The 26,826-nt window shown below is 46.5% G+C and overlaps 1 protein-coding gene and 1 long non-coding RNA gene across 3 annotated transcripts; one reads left to right on the top strand and one right to left on the bottom strand.

The window, feature by feature from the left end:
- ERLIN2 (ER lipid raft associated 2) lies at positions 1–17,965 on the bottom strand. Of its 2 annotated transcripts, none has more exons than XM_043564361.1 (12): positions 17,850–17,965; positions 16,538–16,659; positions 14,947–15,028; positions 13,705–13,751; positions 11,763–11,824; positions 11,483–11,608; positions 7,331–7,404; positions 7,113–7,171; positions 6,486–6,577; positions 5,592–5,681; positions 3,837–3,916; positions 1–3,445 (listed from the first exon to the last, which is right to left on the bottom strand). In XM_043564361.1, the coding sequence occupies exons 2-12, from the start codon at positions 16,642–16,644 to the stop codon at positions 3,251–3,253; spliced, it is 1,014 nt and encodes a 337-aa protein (XP_043420296.1). In that variant the 5' UTR covers positions 16,645–16,659; positions 17,850–17,965; the 3' UTR covers positions 1–3,250. The 2 variants fall into 2 exon arrangements, with proteins under 2 accessions (XP_043420296.1, XP_043420305.1); XM_043564370.1 differs by having other exon boundaries at positions 17,570–17,851.
- LOC122473736 lies at positions 6,576–8,698 on the top strand. The gene is made up of 2 exons (XR_006294703.1): positions 6,576–6,725; positions 8,535–8,698. It is a non-coding gene; the product is annotated as an uncharacterized LOC122473736 (long non-coding RNA).
- Positions 17,966–26,826: the final 8,861 nt, after the last annotated feature.

Below are 26,826 nucleotides of genomic sequence, written 5' to 3' on the forward strand. Positions count from 1 at the left end.
TAAATACAAAGACTTGTTTTATTTAGCAAGACTGAAAATAAAACTCAGATATAAATTCACACCTTTAGTGTTGTCTAAAACAATTCCTCCAGCTATCAACCTAAGGCAATTAATCCAGCATATAATTTATAGAGTTATTAATATAACGAGAATCATTTCTCATTTACAAAGGGGATCATTAAACTGTTGGGGCTCTTTCAAAGTAGAGTTTGTTTGACTATTCAATTACCAGCTTACACAGAAATGGAAATACAAACACAAACTGATTGGCTATTAACTCTTTTCTAAGGAAGCAATAGAAACCGTGGCTAGAATCCTACTGAGCACTAAAGTAGAGGTTAAGTTCATGGACACAGAGCAGCCACTAGCCAAGACACAGGTTTATTTTCAACTGAGGGAGGTTTATCTTCAATCAAACTTAGAGAAGTCAGTAAATACGGTGATCTTACTTTCACTACTTACTCTCTGTAAATGGCAAAGTTATCAGTGCTGAAAGATACACATACCCATAGAAATTACAACAGATCATGTATAAAACAACTTTTTTTGGATCAATATAGTGCTACAATTGTCAATTTTTTTCCTCCTTCAACTTAATATGACCACAGTTACCTTCAGATTTATGTTATTTTAGTCTTATAAAAATTATTAACAAACTTTGGCTTCCTTGCAAATATTCTGTCCTTATATTAAAAAAGTGATTAAAAACAGTACCGAATATGAACCACTTCTGTAAAGTTTAGTGAGAAACATTCAGCCAAGGTGACTTTTCCTTGGAAAATCCTACAAAAACTGAATTTTATAAACAGTTACTTATTTTGATAGAAGTTCCATTTATAAATAGCAGCCATGACTTTGCTGCCTACAAAATTGTAGGCTGTCACATTTTACATGTTTAGAACTCAAATGTTTTAAGATCGGATTTTCTAGTGAGTGTTAAAGAAACAAAGTCGCACAGACAGACTGGTTAGTCCCATGCTGAGGAAACCGCTGACCTCCATGATTTCACCATTTAGGCAGGTTATAGATAACCGTTGAATTTGAACCGAGGGCTACTGCAACATTTATACTTTGTGGTTAAAGAGGAAGCAACATTAGCAGTGAGGGGGGCAGGTGCAGCAGACTTTACTGAGGCTCTGTTGTGGTTAAAGTGTATCTAGTGCAAGGGACAAACTATCACAGAATGTTGGTATTAGGGAGACTTTCAAGTTAAGAACCTGAGCAAACGTACTGTTCAGAGGCTGAGACATCCTTGCCTTGGGTTCTGTTAAGGTAGCGTTTTCTGAGGCCGAGGCGGCAAGTCTCAGGGTAGGGGGAGCTGACAAATATGAAAACTGGGGATGCTGGATGTCATGTGTCCTGTTGCTCCTAACAAGGGATCAATGGCACCGAAATGGAGGAGGGTGAGTATATCTTAATGACGGTTACCCTGTTGGCCTCAGGAGACTGACTGTCTTCTGCAAGCGCCTGTGAGCACATTAAAACCCATCATTCCCACAAACATGTGGTTGCTTGCACAAAGTGTGACCAGGACCAGTGGTTTGAAAATTCTAAGTCCCAGAGATAAGAACAGAGAAGGGCAGCATTTCAGAGGAGTTCACATTTTGTTTCTACCTAAGCAGGCTGATTGTTCCCAGGAACCTAGACAAGCCTGGTGCTACTTGGGAGCAAGCTGGCCCGAATTTTGGGGCCGTTTGATAAACCAGGTCTGGGCATGGGATCAAAAATGAAGTGGGGATCTGTGCCAGAAAGTATCATTCATAGTATCGCTGAGGGGGTACAGTGGTAGTTTCTTTGGTGGCAGGGGGAGGGGGGGAGGCTAATAACAAGGCTGAATCCTCAACCAGAGCTTGTCATGGAGAATACCAACGTGTTTGCAAGTTAACTCAAGACAACCTAACAATCTGGTTCACGACTCGTGGGCTACGTAAGCTGAACGCCACCCCACCCCCCGTTTTAGGATAGAAGAAAACCTTTCTTTCATGTTTGTTCTCCTCCATCCCAAATCTCCCAGAGTGACTCAAATTTTTCCTACTTAGAAATGGAAACAAAAACAAAACTAAAACCAAACTCAAACATTTGAACAGATTTTGATGCAGCCCTTCCAACCCAGGGGCCAGGGCAGGGCCTCGGGCATGTACCCCCATCACTGTCTCTGGAGATTTAGCACTCAGTCTGACCCCTGTGTGGCTGTCAGTGCCTTAGATTTAAAAACACGTGCTACTTAGAGAATGGGCTCCCTTTTTATCGCTGCGTCAGACTAATGCCAGCACAAGCTAGAAGCATTATGACTAGGAGATCTTCCAGGGGACCGTCCTCCTCCCCCACAGGAGCTCTTCAAGGTAGAATCCCCACAATAGAAAAGACACGTGATCTCAAGGAACATACGCAGTTTGCCAAGCAGGTGCCACGGTGGCTGAGAGAGATGACGACCCCACGTCAGCAGCTATTAAGACACTTGGGTTGTTTGTTCCTGTCTTCCTGATCCCGAGTGGATTCAATGAACAGACGTGAGAGGAAAAAACCAAATCACAGAACACGTGAAAAGTTTTAAAAAGAAGCGTGTGGTGGTGCCCAAAGCCTGACTCTGGAATGTAGTTGGAAACCACCGTTCTTTGAGCCCTGGGGCAAGGAGGGCAGTGGACAGAAAGGTCTGCAGAGCCGACAGCTCAGGTTCTTCCTTAAGAGGACTCCAGAAAAGCGTGCCAACGTGACTCACAGACGCCCCGAGAGAAATGCCAGCAAAGCCCAACATCCCCTGCAGCTGTCCCCCCCGCAGCTCTGCTGGCAAACTCAAAAGCACACGTTTGCTCAGTTGCTGGGCCTCACCCCCAGGTGTCTCCCACCTTGGAGGCAGGGGCGAGAAAACTGGACCCCGTTTTCCCAAATAAGGGAAATCAGATCACCTGGAGGCAACACCCTACGTTTCTCCCACTCTGTAATGACTGAGTCCCTCCTTAAATCTGCTTCAAAGGGCTAAAATTAGTGTCTAGAGGGCGAAGGTCAAAGCCATGGTTTCCCAGTCTTAACAGAAGTCATCTGACCCACTTACCTGAATAAAACCCCAAATCATCAACCCCTTCCCGTCCTTCCCAGGGAGGGGATCTATTTAAATCCATTTCTTCTTTTTTTTCACCACCGAATGTGGGAGAGAGTCAAGGCAGGTAATGTGGGAGGGAGGAGCATCCTGGTTCATCATTCAAAAATAAAGATCTCTTTTAAGTGTCATTTGAGGTCATATACAAAAATTTCAATTCTCCTCAGGGTCTGCTTCCAAGGGGTCATCATCGAAACTCAGCTTGTCAGCTAGCCCCTCGAACTGCTTGCCCAGACCGCCTGCGGAGTCCATGAACATGTTCGGGATGTCTTTGCCAAAGTAAATCTTGCTGTTGGAAGCAATGGCTTTGTACTTCATCAGCTGCAAATACTCAGGGGTCAGCTTCAGCTGTAAGAAAAAAGAAAGGCGGCTATGTGGAGGCAGATTCGAGAAAACTCTGGGTGGCACCCTTCACTTTTCACAAGGAGAGCATCTTTGTCAAAGAAATGTGCCTTCCCTACCCCTTCCTGGTCTCACTGTTCTGTTAGTAACGGGTACTGATTTCCAAGGTCAGAGCTGCAAGGGAGTTTTAGGGAGTTTCTGGGTTTAGCACGACAACTGAGCTTCTATTGAGGCACAGCTAAGGAACAGGGGAGCACCAGGCCCACACAGCACGGCAGCCAGCACGTCTGGCTAGGAGGGGCTTTGGTGGCAGTGGCCATCCAACATCACAAACCCTCAAACCACATCAGCCCAAAGCCAAATATACCCTCTCGTCACCAGGTGCATTGGGCTTTACCTTGTTTGCTTCAGCGATTTTCATAGCGGTGTAGCACTCGGCATCAGCCTTTGCCTTCTCCCGGGCCAGAAAGGCAGCATCTGAGGGCAAGAACGCAGTGAACTGCAGTGTAGACGTTACCAGAACCCTGGGCCCTGTGACGTTCCCCTGGTTGCCTCTGTGACCTTGGGAGACTGCTCTTTTCTCTCTGTGGTTTGGTTTCCTGTTCCATGAAATGGTGGAAAGAGGCATATTTTCCCTACTTCACAAGTTGTTGTGAAAATCAACCATGGGTGAAAAATGCTTTGAAGGCATCTCCGGGTAGTGGGGACCAACTCTGAGCACGTCTGTTGCTATGCCCAGCGACACTTACAAAGGCAGTCTCAGGAAAAGTGCTGCCAAGGGACACTTCCTGTGTCCACAGGCTGAGTCCTTGTCGCTCCGCGTCTGGGAAGACGGGTGGGGTGCCACTTCACCCCTCTTGTGCTGCACAGCAAGAGTGCGAGGAGCCCAAAGAAGGCTCTAAAGACAGCCAGAAGTGGCTCCCCCTAAACCTGGATGCCACGAACATGAAACAGCTCGGTCCCTCTCCAACTTCATTTCTCTTTTATTTCCACTGACCATTTCAAAAAGATTCTAGTTAACACTGGTTAAGCTGGCACAACTCCCAACAAGAGAAGTCCATGCCATGGTCCAGACTAATACCCGTTTGGATGAAGACCTACTTAAACTTCCACCATGCAAGCAAAACACTTCCTTAATCTGCTGAGACCAGCTTTCTGTCAAGCTGATGCAAAACTTTTGATGCTTGCTCCCTTGCCTTGGGAATGCGGCCAGCCTCGTGTAGTATCTGTAGCAAAAAGCCTGGAAGAAAGGTCAGCCTGTGGGTGGGTTCTTACTGCACACCCCCAGCACGGCCCTGGGCGGAAAGAGTGCACAGTCTGGCAGGGGCGCTGGCTGCATGGGGCCCACTCAAGTGGTCTTAGCACCTGATGACATGTTTTTATAAGAAATAAAAATGCGTTGTTTTGCAGAGAGCTCCCTAACAAGGAACTGCTGGCCTGTAAAATCCCAGCTGGCTCCTCACTGGGCCCCTGCAAAGCCTGAGAGCCCCATGGTGAGTTCAAGTTGACATGGCATTTCGAAGCTGGGCCTCGAGGTCCTATTTTTGTCATAGAATTTGCTTGATATAAGGCACCACGTGAAGGAAAGGGCAGGTGGTGGGGATGAGCTGAGGGCTCAGGGGCAGGGAACTGAAGGTGCATAATATTCAGAAAAGCCAGTCAAGAAAACACTTTTTCTCCAGCTCCAGTGTTGCTGGTACCGAAAAGGTGTCTTTTTCAGACCTGCCTCAGTATCTACCATAGGGATACTGAGAACAGACTTAGAAGCCACAGCTGTGGGGGGTAGGCACGGCACAAGGAGGGGCTGTTCTGGCCTAGCCTCTGAGTTCACTGCCACTGAGACCCTTGCCAGACAGCAGGGATTTACACAATTTCCCTTTTTCTTACTCCTCACCCGAGAGCACCTAACAGCACTACATGGACATTTGTTGAATGAATGAACGCTCTCTGAAGTGGAAAACGTATGCCAGCCTGGCCCAAATCTCCCCCAAACTTGAGTCAAAGCACAGAGAAAAAGGAATTTTCCAAAGAAATCAGGACACCTTAGAACAAAGGTTAAAGAGCCAAGGAAAGGGCTCTCCCGACCCCACCCCCACCCAGCCACACAGTGGGGCGTGAGGAAAACTCAGGCACTCATTTCAGCTTTGCTCACCTTCAATTTCCGAAATCTTTTTCTCGGTCTCCTTCTCCATCACCTTCTGCCCATAGGTGATTTCTGCCACCTGAGCCACTTTTTCTGCCTCTGTAGTGACGATGTTGAGAAAAGGCTTAGAGCACTATGGATATCTCACAGGCTAGACTAAATCCCACCCTTCCTGTGATCAGAGTCCCTGATGCGGGGATGCGGATGTGTTCAGAGGGAGGGCCCCAGAGGGTGACCACGGCGGGCACGTGTGGACTGCACCCGTGAGTGCAGTACCCCGACATCGGCACGAGACAGTCAGCCGGGAGACCTGGGCCCTCCCACGAAAGCGAGGAATGAGTCCCAACCTCTCTCCTAAGTCACAGGGGTGTTTCTCCCAAAAGAGTATTTTAAGGAATACGGTAGTGTCTAAAAAGGTTCTTCCTGCCACTTGACTCTGGGAAGCAGTCAGTAGTCGTTGATGATCTAGTGCAGAGGTTAGGAGCTGGGTTCTGGCCAGGGTCTCTGCGGGTGAACCCCATTTCCACCACTTACTTGCCACATGACACTGGGCACGTTAATTAGTCCCTTCGTGCTTGTGAGGAGACGAGTCACATGTAAGTGCTTAGAAAAGTGCACGGCTCATGGTAGGTGCTTGAGAAGTATTAGCTACTACTATTATCGATTAAGAATTAACTAGGAAGGGATCCTTTCATTTCAGAGATAGGGGGAGACTCAAAGCTCACCGGCCCTGCCCACCATCTGACAACTTCAGCGTCGCTTCCGGGAGTACAAGTGCCGCTCCTGTGCGCGGCCAGGGTTTGCAGGACTGTGTGACCTAACCGCGCCCGAGGCTTCCTCGCCATCTGCCCGCCTTCCCCAGCCCTTCCGCCCTGAGAGGGGATCCCAGAACCACATCCAGACCGATCAGGGCCTTCTTGCGCTCTGTCTCAGCTTCCTTCTCCACCACCTTCTGTTTCTGGGCTGCAATGAGCAGCTTTGTCTTCTCGCTTTCCCTGAAGGGAAGAACAGTATGCAGCCGTGAGGCGGCTGCTGAAAACGCTTCCAAGGAACTTCACTGTCCCCTGGAGGAACCAAACTTCTGCTGAGGAGAGGCAAACCTGGCTTTCTCACTCTCGCCTGGAAGGCTGTTCCCTGTCCCAAGTAAGAGCAGATCTGTTGCAGGCAGTAACGCGGCTCTCTTTCTCCTCCCAAATAACTCATTTGTGAGAAGTAAAGCATAACTTACTTAGGTAAAATGCACCTGCCTGCCCACTGAACCGCCTCTCCCTCCCATCTTCTTTGGCACGAGCCATGAAGCACAAACAACGCCCCCTGGCCCTTTTCAAAGCATTGCTGCTTGAAAGGGCTTCTCCGGAGCCCAGGTGACTGTTGCGACACACCTGCCCCATCTTACGGTGCAGTGGGCTGTGCCAAATACTCAAGGAGGGGAAGAAACGCGTGGCACGGCTTCGGTTAACTCTGGGATGGGATGAGGTGAGGGGTGTGGGACAGAGTGGGGGGTACAGGTTGGGCAGAGGGAATACTCACATCAACTCGTAGTTTCTGCGGATCGCCTCGGGTATATTGGGCTTTGTCACCCGCACAGCCTGGGAAAGGATAAAAATAGCACCTGATGGGAAGGTGAGGGTGGTGAGGGACCCGAGCAGCTGCCACTAGCCCTTGATCTGCTTGCACGAGAAGGACATCCCTTGGAAGAGCGGGGGATCCACCTTTACCAGGGGGTGTCCCACAGTGGCCAAGCTTACTTGGATGACGAGCCCGGGGGCCATGGAGGTCAGGTCCTGTTGCAAAGCCAGCTTGAGATTTTCATCAATCTGATCTGGAATCAAGAAAGACCGAAAATGTTGTTGTTATGTTTTTTAGGCAGGGTGGAGGAAAGTGTGAGGGCAGAGTACAAACTAACACGCCAGCTCAAGAATGCACCTGACAGGCCAAAGGTCTTTCCAAGGCAGAGCCCAGAAATCTAAAGATACTCTGCACGTCTTTCTTGTTTTAAAAAAATTTTTATGTTTATTTATTTTTGAGAGAGAGACAGAGCACGAGCGGGAGAGGGGCAGAGAGAGAGGGAGACACAGAATCTGAAGCAGGCTCCAGGCTCTGAGCTGTCAGCACAGAGCCAGACATGGAACTTGAACTCATGAACCAGAAGATCGTGACCTGAGCTGAAGTCAGATGCTTAAATGACTAAGCCACCCAGGCGTCCCCCGCCACCCATCTTTCAAAGTGACATCCCTGTGCGGCCCCTCTACATAAGCTAGATGGGAGAGTGTCCTTTTCCTGTGGCCTCCAGATAAAATCACCGAGGCTGTTGAAAATATCAACCTTGCCCAAAAGGAAACTGAGCTTTCAAAAGAACAAGTACAAACAACAATTCTAGCACATTTCTTGAGTCAGGCAGCAGCCTTCCCCTAGACAACAGCAGCGAAACAGAGGGCGGGCCCCCATTTTCAAGAGGAAGGAAGGTGGAGTGGCTGTGTTAGGTATTTCGAAGGGAGCCAAGCACATTAAATCTGGTAATTTTAGAAGTTTCTACCAGAAAAACAGACTCTGACGTCAAGGAAAGCCCCAGGGAAGACTATTTCCATTAAGAACTCCCATCAAATAACACAAGGGGAAAATGAAAATTTACGGTTCTGGAAATGAGCCCAAGTCCTCTGATGTGTCGTTTGCTTTGGCCCTGATTGCTCTGTCAGAATTCACATGGGAGTCATTTCATAGGGAAGTTTAGGAAGAGCTCTAACTGGTTGCCCCTCTGGCTGTGACTGTGCGGGGCCACAGCTGCCCTCTCTGGCCTGGGCCTTCTCTTCCTGCCCCACTCCACCCCCCCCCCCCCCACCGACCCCCTCCTGAGGTCTTCTATAAGACCCTGCAAGGCCCTGAGAAGACTCCATGAAACCTCGAAATCTGGCTGGGACATCGGAACTGAATCACCTCTCTTATTACTGTCAGCTGTCACCTGCTTGAAGCAGCCGTTCTTGGTCACCTGTGCCCAAAGAGGAGCCACTGCCATCTGCCTTTAACAGATGCCCAAATGGAGGCCCATGGAGGTTCAGTGATGTGCTCAAGCGTGTTAGCAGTCAAACTAATAAACCTGTTTGGTCACTATGCTTTAATTTTTAGGTCTAAAATGGCACTTTCTTCAACTGTCATATCGGTCAGCAAGGAATTTTAACTTTCTATGGACTGGATATGCTCTCATGAGCCTGTCAGCATGAGGGAGAAATGCCCCAAAGGCAGCACCTCAGACCTGATATGTGTTTAACAATTTGACAGATGGAGGTAAACATCACGTTTCATATTTTCTATTTTAGATAGATCAACCAAATTTGAGATGTTCTGTGCCCTCCCTAGGTTAATAATAACATTGTCATTTATTAGTGGACACCTGTGGTCCTGGGCTAGTAACTTTCTAGGACAATCTGGAAGAAATATTTTGCAAGGTGGTTTATTATCAAAGCAATACTAGTAAGTTTTTTACACATTATAGTTCTGCAGATAAATTCTGATTAGGTTATATTACACAAAGAGGTTGAATCAGGTCAACTTCTGAGCAAGTACCAGGTAATGTTTTTATAAAGTGGGCAGACTGGGGTGCCTGGGTGGCTCAGTTGGTTAAGGGTCTGACTTTGGCTCAGGTCATGATCTCATGGTTTGTGAGTTCAAGCCCTGCATTGGGCTCTGTGTGGATAGCTCAGAGCCTGGAGCCTGCTTCAGATTCTGTCTCTGTCTCTCTGCCCCTCCCTTACTCGCTCTCTGTCTCTCTCTCAAATATAAAAAATAAAACATAAAAAAATTTATAAAGTGAGCAGAGAGGATGCAGCAGGGTAAGCAGTGATGAGAATTAGGCCGCGAAGCTGAGTCAGGTCTGTGAGTCCTGAGAGGACAGAACCAGGAGAAAACCTCCATGCCTAACGAGTGGGATTTAAGACATGAATTTCTCCTTTACAGATGCAAATAGATTCTAAGCAAGACAGTGATCTCCCAAGACTTAATTTTTTTAATCAATTGATTAATTTTTTGAGAAAGAGAGAGAGCATGAGCAAGGGAGAGGGGCAGAGGGAGACAGAGAGATTCTTAAGAATCTAAGAATCTAAGCATGGAGCCTGACGTGGGACTCGATTCTACAACCCTGGGATCATGAGCTGAGCCAAAATCAAAAGTCAGATGCTCAAGCGACTGAGCCACCCAGGCACCCCAAGACTTAACTTTAAAAAGAAAAACATGGGGCGCCTGGGTGGCTTGGTCGGTTAAGTGTCCGACTTCGGCTCAGGTCATGATCTCACGGTCCGTGAGTTCGAGCCCCGCGTCGGGCTCTGTGCTGACAGCTCAGAGCATGGAGCCTGTTTCAGATTCTGTGTCTCCCTCTCTCTCTGCTCCTCCCCTGTTCATGCTCTGTCTCTCTCTGTCTCAAAAATAAATAAACGTTAAAAAAAAATAAAAAAAAAGAAAAGAAAAAGAAAAACATTTCAAAGCAAATATATTTTCTGAGCTTCTCTGTAAAAGAAGCTTCACTAAGCTACTAAGTTTATCTCTGTGACAGTAAGTTTTCTTTCTTTCTTTTTACTTTGTCTTGAAGATTTTATTTTTAAGTAATCTCTACCCCCAATGTGGGGCCCGAACCCTGAGATCAAGAGTCACGTGCTCCACTGACTTAGCCAGCCAGGCGCCTTGACAGTAAGAAGTTTTCTAATGCAAAATGATGTCACATTTTCATTTTCTCTTCATGGAAATTAGACTCCTTTGCCTTTTGTTGTTTCAAATGCTTTAAAATGTTCATTTAATGGCACAAGTTCTAAAACAGTGGCTGTAGAGAAAAGTAATGATATTTTATAAAATGCTAATCAGTTTGAGATAAAAAAAAGAAAAAAATAAGGCAAACTTACTGCATTTTTTGTAAAAGCATGCTGAATCCAAACCCTCTAAAGGGAATTTAGATTCACTTCCTACTGCAGAAAAATTGAAAGTGACTCTGACGATTTCCCAAATCTGGAACACCGTGTGCAGGGGGCTCTGATCGCGGTCTCCGGCAGCACCAGGCGCTCCTCCCCTGTCTACTCTGAAACGTCCTCACGCACGGTCCTTTTTCAGAAGATTCCTGGGAAAAGTCACTGTCTAGTCCTCATATCAAGACTAGCTGTACCATCGTTTACTTTCGGCACCAGCTACTAGAACACTTCCGGCAGCAAGCTGAACCAGAACGCTTCTTGCGAAAGAGCTTTAAGGATTACTGAACTGTTTCCCTCCCTTGCTGCTCTGGTCACACTATGTTTACTTTGGTGGCTAAAGAGGACAAAAGGTATCCACTTAAGTACGTGGATTCTTTTAAGGATTTTCCTATTCATCCCTATAGGTATAGGGTTAAAAAGACCCACCACCACAAAGCTCTGGGAACTTTAAGTAGCTCTGGTCCTTGTCCCCCTTCCAGAATTAAATGCGACTCCTGCCGTCCTCCTCGCCTTTCCTGGCTTCCCTGCATTCGGCGTGGTGTGGTGGGAAGCAAGGTGAAGCGAGAGTTCTAGCTTCAGCCCTGCCATTTGTCTCTTTGGGCCTCACTCAGTACCCTTATCTGAAAATGAGGCTGCTGGGTTGGATACTCTCTCGGGTTCTTGAGAACTGACCCTGTCTTATTATAGAAGGGTGTTTTAGGGACAGCAGGTGTTTTACGACTGCCACTCCAGCCCTGATGTGGACCAGGAGGCCTCCAGTCCACTGTCATCTGTGTGCCCAAACTTCACCTGCCTTCTTGACCTTCTGCTGCTATCAGCACAGACCGGTTCCTGAGCACTGGGCTTGCACTTCCTGTCCACCCGTACCCATCCTGCCCTACGGTGGCTAGGAAGTCGGTGGGGGGGGGAACAGCTGCCAAGGCATGCCATGGCCAGAAGAGGCTTCCTTACCAAAGAGCTCGATGTAGACCTCCTGAAGCGTATGCACGCTGCAGAACTGGTTCAGTTCGTGGTGGATCTTGTTGAAGATGAGGGCCTTGTCGTAGTCGGCAGTGTAGTTCTTCACTATGTCATACACTGGGAGGGAGGGTGGGATTGCAAGGTAAGAAAAGGCAGCCCCCCACCCCCCGCCACTGCCTGAGGTGCTGCAGCAGACCCTGGTGGGGGGTTGGTGTGGGGGGACACGCTGGGCAAAGTAAGCCGGTGGAGAAGGGAAACTGGGAAAACGTACCTGCATTTGGGACCAAGAAGTTCACCACTTCAATTCTGTCAAAGTAGATCATTACACCACCACTGTTGGAGGAAGAAGGGACAAAGAAGTCACCAGTAGGCTCTGGAACATAGTGCAGTCCCAGGGCGATGGTGTAAGAAGTGTGACTCAGCAGGAAAGAGTTCTCGGGAGGTCAGAAGGAAGGAGGGATCTCCAAGTAGGAATCTTCCAAGTTTGGAGCAAGAACACAGTCTCCCAAGAAACCACACCTCCTCAAAATATCTCCAGACAGAGAAAAATGAAACTTTTGGGGGTACCAGTAAGAAAAAATAGTCTGTATCTTTTGAATCTGCCATGCCTTTTGACTGAAGCAATCAATTGCAGGGAAAAGTCAAGGTGTTCTCAGAACTTAAAGGTCACAGTGGGATTTTCCGGTCACCATTTCTCACGGTCTCCACCCTCACTTTGGTTCAGCCCTTCCCTTTCCCTGCAAATATTCGTTTTTATAAACAATTTTGGGTATACAGGAACGGTGAAAAGAATAGTACAACTAACGGCCATACACGAACACTAAACTTAACAACTGTTAACATTTTACCTTATTGATTGATCTTTTTTATGCTGAACATTTCAACGTTGCAGTCATGATACTCTTTACCCCTTCATACTTTAGTAAGCAACACTCACCTAGGAGTAATGACATTCTCCTATGTAGTCCTAACTCCATCCCCAAACCTAAGAAAATTAGCAAGAATTCCTTAACAGCCTCTGATACCTAGTCCTTATTCCAATTTCCTCACTCGATCCTGCTGCGGACTGAAGTGTGTGCCCTCCAAAAAGCCTTAAGTGTAAACTCCAAAACCCCCAGGTGACTGTATTGAGAGATGGCCTTTCAGGTGGTAATTAAGGTTATGAGGGCTTAGGGGTGGGGCGCTCACCCAATTAGAGTGGTAAACGAAAAAAGGCAGCCGCCAAACATCTTTCTCCCTGCATGTACAGAGGAAAGGCCGTGTGAGCACACAGCAAAGCCACCACATGCAAACGAGGAAGAGAGGCTTCACCAGTTTCCACCCAGTCTGTGGCGCTGTGTTATAGCAGCCTGAGCTGACGAATCCAGGCCTTTTCTGTCTTTCATAGCTGGTATTTTTGAACCAGGTTCTAATCAAGGCTCACTATCCATCACATTTATGTCTTTTAAGTCTCCTTTTCAACCCAAAGCTCCTCCTTGTGATGAGATCAGGCCCATTATCCCGTGAGATGCCCTAATTCTGGATTTGCTCCCATGTTTCCTTGTGGTGGTGTTTGTCACCCTGTCCAGTTTAGATCTCCTTTACTTTCCGAGCGGACCACTAGAGCAGTGTTCTGTTTGGATCACCAGACCCTGAGGTCTCCCCCTACCTTTTTATTTATTTTTTATTATTATTTTAATGTTTATTTATTTTTGACACAGGGAGAGCGCAAGCGGAGGAGGAACAGAGAGAGAGGGAGACACAGAATCCGAAGCAGGCTCCAGGCGCTGAGCTGTCAGCACAGAGCCTGATGTGGGGCTTGAACTCACGAACTGTAAGATCATGACCTGAGCCGAAGTCGGCCGCTTAACCGACTGAGCCACCCAGGCGCCCCTCCCCCTACCTTTAAAACATTCTCCATAGCTGGTTATGCGAAACCTATCTTCTTGTATCGGGTCATTTGCCTGCTGAAGGCCTTTAGTGGATCTTCACTTGCAACAGAAAAAGTCCAAACTTACCACAGCATCCCAGGCTCTCCCAAACCTGTCTACCTCCTATGATTTTCCCCGATGCACTGCACCACCTAGTCAAATTGGAGCCTAGGGAGCTAGGAGGTGGGGAACTTGGTAAAACTACCAAGAAGGAATGCATCCCTTTTCGCTATCTCTTGCTGCAGTCAGCCAGACAGCCCTTCTGTTGCTGCAGGTGTAACTGCTTTACCCCGGGGCCCTTACCTAGTCCCGCAAGGCACGTTCTTCACCTCATCTGTCTGCAGTGTGGTCTAGAAATGGAGGAGACATAAAATGCTGTAAAATGGGCAGTGACAAGCAAAGTAACTTCATTTTAGAATCCCAAATGGCCTGGTCCTTGAAGTTATCTGGGATGAGCTTTGCTCTTGTTAAACATGAATGTTTCACCTAATCCTCCTTACTTATAGGGTGTGACACCCAAACAAAGGTACCTACCCCCCCCCTTCACTGTAAGTGAATCACCATACAGATGAGCTTAGTAATGACTTAGTAAAAAAGACCCTGCATTAGGAGTCCTAAGACCTGTGTTTATCTGTCTCTTCCTTTACCAGTCTTGAAACAGCGGATTCTTTATTTGGCTCAGCCCGTTCTCAGCCTTATTGTAAGACTCGTGAGGTCATGTGCACAAATGCACTCTAGAAACCATCGAGCAGAGGAAATAGCAGAAGTGATGTACAGGGAGAATGCTGAGGAGGTATCCTGGGATATTTTCCTGGGTTAGTTTTAAAGTCATTCTCTAAATCTTATTCCTCTTAGCTGGACATACTTCAAAGATGGCTAGTCTAACTTAGCCAGGCTTTTAGATCTGTCATAACTAATCCTACTTCTACTTAGATGTCATTTCCCTTCACTGAGTCCAACTCCACCCCCCCCGCCCCCCCACCAAATTATGTTCACATCTATGAATTTCAAATAAGACCAGCAAATTTACCATGTTTTATTTCTATTTATCTTGGTAGCCTGTGATTTAAAACACACAGACACACGCACCCTACTTTTCCTTCTATACATTCAGAACATATTCTTCTTTGGTTTTACCTTGAAGTGAAGAAATAATTCCCAGCTGGGGCTGCTGGGCCAAGGCAATGACCCCATCCAGCTATTTCAACAACCAAATAAAGCTCTAGAGTACATGGTTCATGGAGCCTCATTCTCCATTAGATATATATACATACACATACACATATACATATATGTACACATACACATGCATATATGCATACGTGTATATAAACATGTGCATATATACATACACATGTACGTATGTATGTATACACACATATATGTGTGTGTACGTGTGTGTGTGTGTGTGTGTGTGTGTGTGTGTGTGTATGAGATTCCTTGGAAAGGCATTATACTGACCTAATGGTTAAGTAATTACAATCACGCGTTTGTCAACACTCCAAATCTGCAGTGGTCCAAACATACCCCATAAGCCAAGTATACCTGCACAGACTTATATGATGTGATGAAAGGGAGCATGAGATGGAAACCAGGGCCACTGGTGGAAGTCAGTAGGGCACCGCCTCTGCAGAGGAAGAAGAGAGAGGCAGTTTAGCAAGAGGTATCTATTACATCAATACTATTTGCACCGGCCCCATAAACGTTTCATATAGAGTGCCACGTGCCTCAGCCATGTCCACAGACCCCTTCCTCTCAACTCGACCCTAATATTCTAGGAAGTCTGATGGTAAAACATAAAACCATTATTTATGCTTTTGTGGCAAGAAAAATAGGCACATGGGCCAAGTGGAATAAAGACGGCAGAATCCCTGGCAATACTTAACGTAAGAGGAACTCTGTCATATCCGTTGAGCTTGTGGCAATCCAGGAGGGCAGTTAAGTCCAGTAACACATTTATCAATTAACTGCACTGATGCTGGATCCCAGTGACATGAACAATCAAAATAATTTTAAGAAATGCTTTAAAAATCATTTACAAACAAGGGGCGCCCGGGTGGCTCTGTCGGTTAAGCATCCGACTTTGGCTCAGGTCATGATGTCACGGTTCATGAGTTTGAGCCCCGTGTCGGGCTCTGTGCTGACAGCTCAGAGCCTGGAGCCTGCTTTGGATTCTGTGTCTCCCTCTCTCTCTGCCCCTGCCCCACACACCCCCCACCACACTCTGTCCCTATCTCTCAAAAATAAATAAAAATGTTAAAAAAATTTTTAAAAATCATTTACAAATATTTTTCAGGCGGTAGCATTACTTTATAACCAAGTTGTATGTAAAGGGTAACAAAGTTAAAAGCCTTTTTTGGGGGACACATAAGCAGAAGGTGGGGAGAAATAAAGGGGAGGGTGGATCCCAAGGAGACTTTTAGAACTTGCTATCAGCAATCCAGGAATAGGCATCTTGAGCATATATAAGAAGGAGCTCATAAAGACTTAAAGCAAAAAACCTGGTCATGGAGGTTACTGAAAGGAAAGCAACCCAAGATTTGTAAGTGCTTCTTTGCTTTATATTATGAAGGAAAAAAATACATTATTATATTTTTTAAAAAGAGCAATAAAACAGCTACCCAACGGAGCTTTCTTGTAAGAACCACTATCCTAGCGCTTGCCTGAACGGTTATGTATCAATCTGCAGGATTTCTCATTTTGCCTGAAACGTTAATTTTAAAGAGTGGGTACAAACTGGCAGATCAGGCTAGCTCAAGTTGCCATCAAGAACTGGTGCTCGTCGGAGGTAACCTTGTGGCACCAAGATGCCGGGAGGGGGATATGAGAAAACGAGGTTTCAGAGATAACCTGCAAGCACTGGTTTCCTGTGGATTTTAACTCTAAACCTCTATACACATTTATCATTCACCGTCCACAGCATCAACTTGAGACTATGAAGTTTCATATTTACATTTATGTATGTATATAAGCGTGTGTGTAGATGCCCCCCTCCCCTGGTCACTGACACAACAGCTCAGTCTAAAAGATTCCTCTATTCAATGTACACAGATATTCAACAGAATCTGCTAGACAGTGAGTAGGAAAGAAAGTCATTTAACAGGAAGTTGCAAGCTTCTCCCTGTCCCTTCCTTACCTGTAATACACCCCAATATGTCCCTCTTCTATCTTGTGCACAGCTGAGAAAAGAGACGCACAAAAGAAACTGGAAGCCACAGCCACAACTGCTCCCAACTGAGCCATCAGTGAGCCTTTATCCTAGGGAAAAAGAGGCAAGAAAATGTGTGTGGTCCGACATGCAGGAGAAAAGCTATGACAAACAGAGAGAGCACCTTACTAAGCTGGGCTCCCTGTAAGTGGCTCCTATCCAGCCTGCTGTAGTATGAACACAAGGCTAGATCTACAACTCTCTTCATCCCTGTTCTCAGGCAACATTCCCACTCCTTCCTTAGCTGTGGAATTATATTCCCCACCTCGCTGGAGAGGCAGTGGCTCCAGATACAGCCGGGCCCCAAGAGAGAACCAGTGCCAATTGGGCAGCGTTCAGAACACAGCCTTCTCTTCCTGTGAACACGAATGTGCTGTCACGGGAGCCACTCACGCTAGTAAAAGGGAAGAGAGGCAGCTGCAGTATGTTGCCCAAATTACAGAGGATGTCAAATGACAGGCAGTTGTGGCTATGTAATTCTGGTCAGAGCCTCCCAGTCCTAATTGCCTGCCATTTCAAAAGAAACCATTATTTAGTCCTTCCAGATGCTGGAGCGACAGACACAGCATGTGAGCAGAATTCCATGATGGGATTCTCTGGCTTTTCGTCCACCTTCCCAGTTATTCCTCTGGATCTAAAGGGGGGAGGGCTCTACACTCCCTCCCATACACTTGACTGGCACTTTGCACCCGACAGGTCCCCAAGCCCCACGGTTAGAGAAGAAAGAGGGTTCCCAAGGGTGCGCAGATGGGCTCCTGGGTCCAATTGGGTCCAGGCACCAGGATGAGAAAGAGCTGGCATCTAGAGACTCATTTTCTGAACACCGAAGGATCTGGAAAAACGATGGTAACTGACAGCAAAGTTCACAGGCGTGCCCGGGCCCACCCGTGCAGGGCGTGGATTCTGCCTCCCAGGACTAACATAGCTAGGGCTCAGACATCTGCAAGGCGCTTATTTTACCGTAGCGGACTCCAGCTACCGATCTGCAGCTGTGTCCTTTCTGCAGCTGCCCTCCTCCCCGCTCCCAAATCGCGCCCCTTCCCTGCCCTCTTCCGAGAGAGGGTCGCGCGTCCCAAGCGCCCTGGGGTTCAGGGGGAAGGGACGAAACAGAAAGGGGTTGCTTTCTAGCTCCTGAGGGAGAGAGGCTGCTGGGGTTCGAGCCCGGGAGAACGGCTGATCAGCTCGGGCCGGGAGCCGCAAAAAGGCCCAGTGCGCACACTAAGGGGCGGGGGCCGCGTACCAGGCTGTCCCTCCAGGCGCTCCGTACTCGTCCGAACCCCCGTGCAACCGTAGAAACCGCCACGCCCCTCCACACGCTACTTCCTTCCGGGTCCGTCGCCTCGATGACGCCTTTAGTTCACGCGAGAAGACTCCCGCCTTCTTAGCTCGTCAGCCCCGCCCCCGCGCTCCCCGAGTTCGGTGTCCGCGCGTGGGCGCCAGGGGGCGCCCTCGGCTTGGTCCGGCCCGTTGGGACCTCTGGTTAGGGTTTCCAGGGCGGGGACGGTGCGGAGCGCCTGGAGAGTGACGCGCGGGAGGACGCTAGTAGCGGCGGGTGCTGAGTGAGCGTGTAGCTTTCCGAGGTTTTGACTTTGGAATTTGCCCTGGATTCCCCCCCGCCCCCCTCCCCCCCAGCCCTGCCATTAGGTCAAGTGTATTTTTCGGGGCAGGTACCAGCGAGTTGCAGCCATTCTAGCCCTCTGCTCGCGCTTTCCTGTAGCACCGGTGAATGAAACACGTCTTTTAACGCGTGGATTAGCACATTTACGTCGTTCATCAACAAACAGTCCCTATTTTGAATTGCTTTCCTAGGAGCCTTGGCCTTTGAGGTCCCCACAGCACCATACAGTAGACAAAAAAGGAGTTATCCCAGTTTTAGTAAATAGGATCCTGAGCTCAGTGTGGTGCGGGGGTAACGGTGGATGAAAGCCTCCCTTGCGCTCCGTCAACTTCGGGAGCTTAACTGCTTTTGTAACACCTAACTGCGGTACACAGAGGCTGGTGCGCTCTCCTTGGAGGGACTAAGTTCCCTGAGGGCAGCTTAGGTATTCAGCAAATGCAGACTGAAGGCATAATGGCACCAGGATCAGGATCTAGAACTTGGGTGTTCTGGTCTCAGGGCCTCACGTTGTCCGCAGCTGTGGCTGTTCAACAGCAGCACATCGGGACATTTCTCATTCAGCCACTGAACTTATTTTGTTTGCAGAAGAGAAAAGAGTCCAGTTAATTGCAGCCCCCAGTAAATGAAAAGCTTTTACACAGAGAGGATGGCAAGATGGTGCTGTTAGACAGATTTAGGACACAGGGAAAGAAAAGCGTAGGTTTTCCGGGCATGTCTGCTTGGAATTCATCCTGGGTTTGCCCTGGATGAGTCTGTGCTGGGATGTTTCAGCATTACATGGTTAAGCCCACAAGTGGGCTGCCTGGTGCTGCCTTGGGGGCTCTGTGCCCACCTCCATCAGCGAGGACCTCTTCTCTCCCCATCCTGTCACTGCAAATCCCCCCTCCTCCCAGCTGGTCAGTCTCCTGATGGATCCTATCAGAACTTAAGAGCTTTTTATCTCCACCTTCAGTGAAATAAGTCACCAGGGCACACTTAGTAAGTTTATTAAATGGTTGAGTGGATGAGTCAGAGAAATAGAAATATTCAGATAGGAATATTCAGATGATCTAGCATTTCTGAAAATCCCTTTCTTACGACTTCTGTGGTTTTTCTGACAATATCCAGTATTATCAAGCAGGTACATCTGTAATGATTTGTTTAATGAAAGTATTTAAAAATCCATTTTTAAAAAGTTTTTGAATGTTTATTTTATTTATTTTTGAGAGAGTAGAGAGCAAGCAGGGGAAGGGCAGGGGGTGGGGGGACAGAGAATCCATGCTGACAGCAGAGAGCCCTGATGTGGGGCTTGAACTCAACAACTGGGAGATCATGACCTGAGCTGAAGTTGGACACTTAACAGACTGAGCCACCCAGGTGCAGATTAAAAATCCATTAAAAAAAAACTTGCAGTGTAGAGTAGTGGTTAAGTGCAGGTACTCCACAGTCAGACTGCCTGGGTTTAAATCCTGCCTTTTCACCACCCTCCCCCTCCACCCTGCCTCTTGTTAGCAGTGTGACCTTGGAAAATGATTTAATCTGTGCCTCAGTTTCTTCATCTGTGAAATGGGAGTAATGATAGTATGACCCTTATAGGACTTACAGGACTGTCATGAGCATCAAATGACAGATCAAGAAAAGCACACACACACACACACACGCACACAACGAGGTAACACCTCGCAACTGTCAGAATGGTTAGATTAAAAAAGACAAGAAATAACAGGTGCTGACCAAGATGTGGTGCAAAGGGAAGCTTCGTGCCCTGTTGGTAGGGGTGTAAGTTGGTAAACCACTGTGGAAAGCAGTGTGGAGGTTTCTCAAAAAATTAGAAGTAGAAATGCCATATGATCCACTACTGGGTATTTACCCAAGAAAATGAAAACACTAATTTGAAAAGATACATGCACCTCTATGTTTACTGCAGCATTATTTATAATAGCCATGATATGGAAGCAGCCCGAGGGGCTGTGTGTATGTATGTATGTGTATGTATGTGTGTGTATGTATGTGTATATATATATACACATACATACACACACATACATACACAACACACACACTCAGTAATGGAATATTACTCAGCCAAAAAAAGAATGAAATCTTACCATTTGTGACAACATGGCTGGACCAAGTGGGCATTATGCTAAGTGAAATAAGTCAGACAGAAGAAAACAAATCCCATATGATTTCACTCCTAAGTGGGATCTAAAAAACAAAAATGAACAAACAACCAGACTTTTAAATACAGAGAACAAACTGGAAATTTCCAGAAGGGAGGTGGGTGGATGGGGGACGGGTAAAATAGGTGAAGGGGATCAAGACATACAAACTTCCAGTTATAAAATAATTAAGTCACGGAGATGAAATGCACAGCACAGGGACTATGGCCAATAACATTGTAATAATGTTGTATGGTGACAGATGGTGACCACACTTATTGTGGGGAGCACCGCGTAATGTATAGACCTGTCCAGTCACCGTGTTGTGTACCTGAAACTAATATAACATTGTATGTCAATGACAATTAAAAAAGCACACACAATGTTTTGCACGTTTTAAGTGTTCAATAGTGTTAGCTGTCACTGTTTTAAATAACAAATCCCTGTAATGTGTTCTTGTCTGTTTGCGGGTTTGGATTATTAATGTGGCAGAAATTGAGAAGGATAAGCTTAAAGTTATGTGGCATTGAGTAATAACCAGATGAAGACTTGTCAGAAGGAGAGATAAGGGACTCTGGAATTACACTTCAACGGATATTTATTTACAATACAAATTTCATAAAGCATGATCTAGTGTTTTCCATGGACCAGGCCCTATGCCACTCTCCTTTTATTTAATCTTCAGGTCAGCCCTTTGAGTTCAGCTCCACTTTAGAGGAGGAAGTTGAAGCTGAGAGAAGTCAAGGGATTTCCCAGGAGCACAAAGCTTGTAAATTGCAAAGCAGAATTCAAGTGATCCCAAGTCTGTTTCTTCCTTACAGCAAATGATGAGAACATAATGATTCAACTAAAACACATTCACACACACACACACACACACACACACACACACACACTCACACACTCACACACACACACAGAGTAACCACATTTATCTCTCGCACGTAACCTTTCGGGACTGTAGACCAATGGTCAGAAATTGCAAAACTTTACATCAGGCCAGTTCCTTTTATAATTGTAGGTTGAAGCAGGATAAGAAGGTGCTCCCACCCCAGCCACCCACATCTCCCTATCTCTGGATTGTTGTTTGTTTAGTCCTCTTATCAGGCTCCTTGTTGGTGAGAGAGCCTCTCCAATGAGAGAAGAGACCCCCTTTTTGCACAGTCAGAGCCCTAATTATTAATAACCAGGTTAGCCCCAAAGGAACCAGGCAACTCTTAAAATCTTGGCTTCACTGCATTGCATCACAAGACTGGAAGTTGCTGGAAAAAACTTTTAAAAAACGTTTTCTTCCTCATGCCCTCAAACAGGGAATAGAGGTCTTCTTTCAAGACATTTGATCCCAGTAAGATTTGGGTGAGCTTGGTAGACGAGGAGTGGAAAACCATATCTTTAACGACAATCAAGGGGGTTACTTACAATATTCCCCTCTTATTTTCAGTTGGAATAACCAGGATCTGGGTGACTTTTTTTTATTAACATGTTTTATTTTTATTTTTTAAAAATTTACATCCAAATTCGTGAGCATATAGTGCAACAATTTCAGGAGTAGATTCCTTAAAGCCCCTTACCCATTTAGCCCATCCCCCCTCCCATAACCCCTCCAGAAACCCTCAGTTTGTTCTCCATATTTATGAGTCTCTTCTGTTTTGTCCCCTCCCTGTTTTTATATTATTTTTGTTTCCCTTCCCTTATGTTTATCTGTTTTGTCTCTTAAAGTCCTCATATGAGTGAAGTCATATGATTTTTGTCTTTCTCTGACTGACTAATTTCACTTAGCAAAATACCCTCCAGTTCCATCCATGTAGTTGCAAATGACAAGATTTCATTCTTTTTGATTGTCGAGTAATACTCCATTGTATATATATACCACATCTTCTTTATCCATTCATCCATCGATGGACATTTGGGCTCTTTCCATACTTTGGCTATTGTCAATAGTGCTGCTATAAACATGGGTGTGCATGCGTCTCTTCGAAACAGCACACCTGTATCCCTTGGATAAATGCCTAGTAGTGCAATTGCTGGGTCTTGGGGTAGTTCTATTTTTAGTTTCTTGAGGAATATCCATACTGTTTTCCAGAGTGGCTGCACCAGCTTGCACTTCCAGGATTTGGGTGACTTTTAAGAACAAAAGTATAGGGGCGCCTGGGTGGCGCAGTCGGTTAAGTGTCCGACTTCAGCCAGGTCACGATCTCGCGGTCCAGGAGTTCGAGCCCCGCGTCAGGCTCTGGGCTGATGGCTCGGAGCCTGGAGCCTGTTTCCGATTCTGTGTCTCCCTCTCTCTCTGCCCCTCCCCCGTTCATGCTCTGTCTCTCTCTGTCCCAAAAATAAATAAAAGCGTTGAAAAAAAATTAAAAATTCTAAAAAAAAAAAAAAAAAAGAACAAAAGTATATTTGCTTGGGGCTAAAGTTTTTTTTCAAAGGACAAAGGGATCAAAGGGGAGTCATGAGAAAAATGGGAGTTGGGAGTTGGTTGGAAGTCACCTGAAGATCATGTTGTGATGATGTGTTTTTACAGCCTTCTTGAGGTATAATGGGTATAATAAAGTGCATATAAGGTGTATAATTTGATAAGTTTTGACATATGTCTACACCTGTGAAACCATTACCACAACCCAGATAATGAACACATGCATCATACCCCCAAATTTCCTCATGCCCCTTTACAACTCTCCCTCTTACCCCTCTCTCTCTGTGACTCTGCAACCCTGATTCCCAAGCAGCAACTGATCTTGTCCCTATAGATTAGTTTGCATTTTGTACAATTTTATACAGATGGAATGCATACCGTATAGACTCTTTTATGGGGGGAGCCATAATGCTGGCTTTGTTTTTCCCAGAAAATTTAGAGGCTCATCCACGTTGCTGAGTATATCAACAGCTCATCCCCTTTTTACTATTGTGTAGCACTCCATTGTGCCATGAGACAGTTTGTTTACCCATTCATCTGTCGATGGACCCAGTTATTGCCTGTGATTTTAATACAGCCTTCTATGTCACTCTTGGAAGAACAGAAGGCAAAGGGGAGGAAGTCTCCAGAGCAGGGACTCGGTCAAGGTCCACACCGCATTCGGGGAGTGAGAAAAAGGCCCTGTTACTCTGGGAAACTGCCAAGACGCCTCATGGTTTGAGGTGTGGCTTGGCCTCTTTTGCTGGGATGACCATTCTTTTGACATCTCTGAATCCATAATAACTTTAGGAATTAAAGAAAAAGACGTTATGGAATTTTGTCTGCATATATTTTTCTAGATATCTCTTTGTTTCACCGATAGACTCCTTTTTGCATAGACAGAGATACCTTATATACTTGGTGTGTGCATCTCAAAGGATAAAGGAATCCATGTTTCATTCTCAGCCAGTCTGTTTCCACGTGGATTCCTAAATTCATCCCTCCTTTCTCCTCGGGGACCAACAGCCTTCCATGACCTCCTCACTCCACCATCTCTTTGGATGTGGGATGGGGCCAAACCAATCATGTTGCAAACACGTTCCCCCCAGACATACTCCTCCCATGAAAGGCGTCACCATGCACTCAACCATGCAGGCCACCCAGCCTCTATCTTAATCTGCCCCCTTCATTTAGATACGAAGCTCTAATTGTTCCTTTATGCTGCCACCCTCCTCTTTACGCATTGCCCTGGTTCGGGGCTTTATCATTTCTCACTTGGATTATCATGAGAGTCTGCTGTTAGTGACTTCCTTACTCCGCCTAAAAGCTTACCCTTAAATCAGTGCATCATCCACACTGTGTTCTGTGTGATCTTTGTGCACCTTTTCTGCTTCGAAACCTGATCATATCGGGGGAACAACTTCCCATCTCTTACCTCGTCATACGTGGCCTTCAATGATGTGATCCCCTACCTTCCCCTCCAGCTTTTATGATACCATTCCATTGTGTGTTTGTGTTTTGCTCGACCAATTCTTGCTCATCCTTTAAGAACCTTCTCAATGCTTCTTCTCTGTGTTTTCACAGAGTCTTGTGCATTGTCCCGCACATGCTTTTCTCATATGGCACACCCTTTAATATGCCGAAGTATTCTGGTTATGTCAGTACGTGCCACAGGAGTGTAAGCTTTGGGAGGGCAGGGAATTCTTTTACCTGTCTTTGTGTCTCCCACACCCACCCCAGAGAGTCTAACATAATTCCTAGTATATAAGTGGCACTCAATAAATGCTTGTTGAACAAAATAATAAACATCGTATGTCCCTTTAGGACGTACATGAGCTCACGTGATCCTCATGACAGTCCACCAGGATTTTATGACAATAACCCCGTTTTACAAACAAGGACATGCAGGTTAGATGGGTAAGTCACTTCCTCACCTGATTGTTGATCCAGTATTTCCCCTCTCCCCCATATTTGTGAATGTGGAAAATGTCAATGCACCCGGACAAATATTTAGTTCAATTCAATCAACCTTTATTAAACACCTCCTAGCCATGAGCCACAGTCCTAAGTGTTGAAAGCATGGAAGAGTGAGAGAGGCCACCTGTGCCCGCTAAGTTCCAATGGCAGGTTTCTCAGCCTTGCTACTATTAACATTGCAGGCCAGATGGTTCTTTGGGGATTCCTTGGTGGGGGGAGGGCTATCCTGTGCATTGTGGGATGTTTAGCGTCATCTCTGGCCTCTATCCCTAGGGGTCAGCAGCAGCCCTCTTCCTCCCCCATACCCAATTGTGACAACCAAATGTATCTCCAGACATTGCCAACTGTCCCCTGGGGTGGTGGTGTGACAAAATTGCCCCTAGCTGAGAACCACTGTTGTAGAGCAAGACATAGCAATGGGGTTCGAGAATGGAAGAGCAAGCTTTTCCAGGTTCCAGCTGTTCCAGTTGGGGTGGGGGGGCTGGAACATTCCAGGCACGACAGATGTGCCAATGCAGTTCTGTGTGGGCTAAGAGAGTCAGGGGAGCAGAGCCTGGAGGGAGAGGTCATGAATGTGGAGCCCAGGAGTTAAGCATGGGGGGCAGGTATTGCTGGTGGGGTCCTAGGAAACCTACCAGGATAACCCCCGCTGGCTGTGGGATGGGAGAGGTGGAAACATTCGTGTAGATGTTGGAAATGGAGATCTCAGCTGACTTACTGAACCGAATTCCAAAGAGGGAAGCTCTGCCTTGGGGAGAGGCTGGGCTGTAAATCCTAGAGGGGAGGACTTTAATGCCACTTAGAAATCAGGCCTGAAACACCCGTAATGTTTGTCAGTCCACATTTTAGTGTTCTTAAGTAAGTGTGCAGGGTGTGGGGGATGAAATATGGCAGGTATTTGATTTAAAAAGCCTGCACAGATTTAATGTCCTGATAAAATGTATTAAATCTTTTAAGGTTTTAATGAATCTAGTATGTGTTTCATAAATCAAGAACTCTGCTAAGCCGTCTCCTGGTTTAATAAGAGTAAACTAGGAAATTGCTCTGAGCAGAAGCAAAATACATTTATATCACATTGAAAAGTAATAGAGTTTTAAGCTGAGGGGTCTTTCTGGGCCTTTTAAGCTGTTTGCTTATTACATTGCTCCTACTCCTTCAAATATTAAACCCCAGGCAAACACGTGCTTAACCGTATCAAGATGTGAACTAGCACAGAGGTAAAGATTATTTGTAAGAGAGCAGAAAACAAAGCCAGTATATTTCCTTACCCTGAGACCTCGGACCAAGTTGATTTCTTCTCTGAAACCTGGCTTTGTGTATCTAGGTTCGAGGCGGTTGGTTAAAAATCATTATTAACTGTTATTAAACCCTTCTTCCTAAATTCCCTCACCCCTCCATCCTGGCCTCCTCCACACATATGCTGGATTGAAGTGGTAAGTGTGTAAAATTCTTGCATTTTACAGCTGACTGTGGAGTGGCTTGTGAAGGCTGCTGGTCAGACGGTCCAGAGCAAGCATGCAGAAACGTCTTCCCCCTTGTCTTAAACCCAAGGGCTGTAATGTTTGCTTTTGTTCCTTTCCCTTCCCTCCACGCAGTCCCACCGCTCAGCTCTAGCAGGGCTGGGGAGGAGGTGCTTAGGGGTATGGGTATAATAGATGGATCTCTGTGAGCAGGCTGGAGATCGGAACCCCGTTACTCTGCTTCCTTTGTGGATGGGGCAGGTTCTGGGTGAGATGGGTGGTTCAGGGCACTGTGGGGCGGGGGGAGGTAGTGATGGAGGAACAAAGTTGGGGTGGGGGGGCTGGAACATTCCTGTGCACAAAAGCTGGCAGGGCTTGTGAGCTCTGCAGGGGAGGGAGCCGGCCCCATAAAGCTCAGCGTGGAGAAGCCTGTCCAACCTCATTAGCTGTCACGGGCAACAATACTGATCTGGCAATAAAGGCGATTCCAAACCTGTTGGTCATTAATCACTCGCCTGACAGTTGCGAATGGAAGTGGAAAAACCTCATCCCCCTCTACCCTTCCCCTCCTCCTCTGGCCCAGCTCCGGGGTTTCGAGTTACCTCTCTGTATATATGGGGTTCGCTGCT

This window comes from Prionailurus bengalensis, chromosome B1 (genome assembly GCF_016509475.1).
Source record: "Prionailurus bengalensis isolate Pbe53 chromosome B1, Fcat_Pben_1.1_paternal_pri, whole genome shotgun sequence".
In the NCBI taxonomy this organism is placed as follows: Eukaryota; Metazoa; Chordata; class Mammalia; order Carnivora; family Felidae; genus Prionailurus; species Prionailurus bengalensis.

What these genes read in the sequence shown, in the direction of transcription:
- ERLIN2 (XM_043564361.1), bottom strand. Translation starts at nt 16,644, where the DNA reads ATGGCTCAGTTGGGAGCAGTTGTGGCTGTGGCTTCCAGTTTCTTTTGT. An exon ending in GGTCTACATCGAGCTCTTTG is followed by an intron (nt 7,405 to 11,482) that starts GTAAGGAAGCCT and finishes TCTTGATTCCAG; the next exon opens with ATCAGATTGATGAAAATCTC. An exon ending in AAATCGCTGAAGCAAACAAG is followed by an intron (nt 3,446 to 3,836) that starts GTAAAGCCCAAT and finishes TTTTTCTTACAG; the next exon opens with CTGAAGCTGACCCCTGAGTA.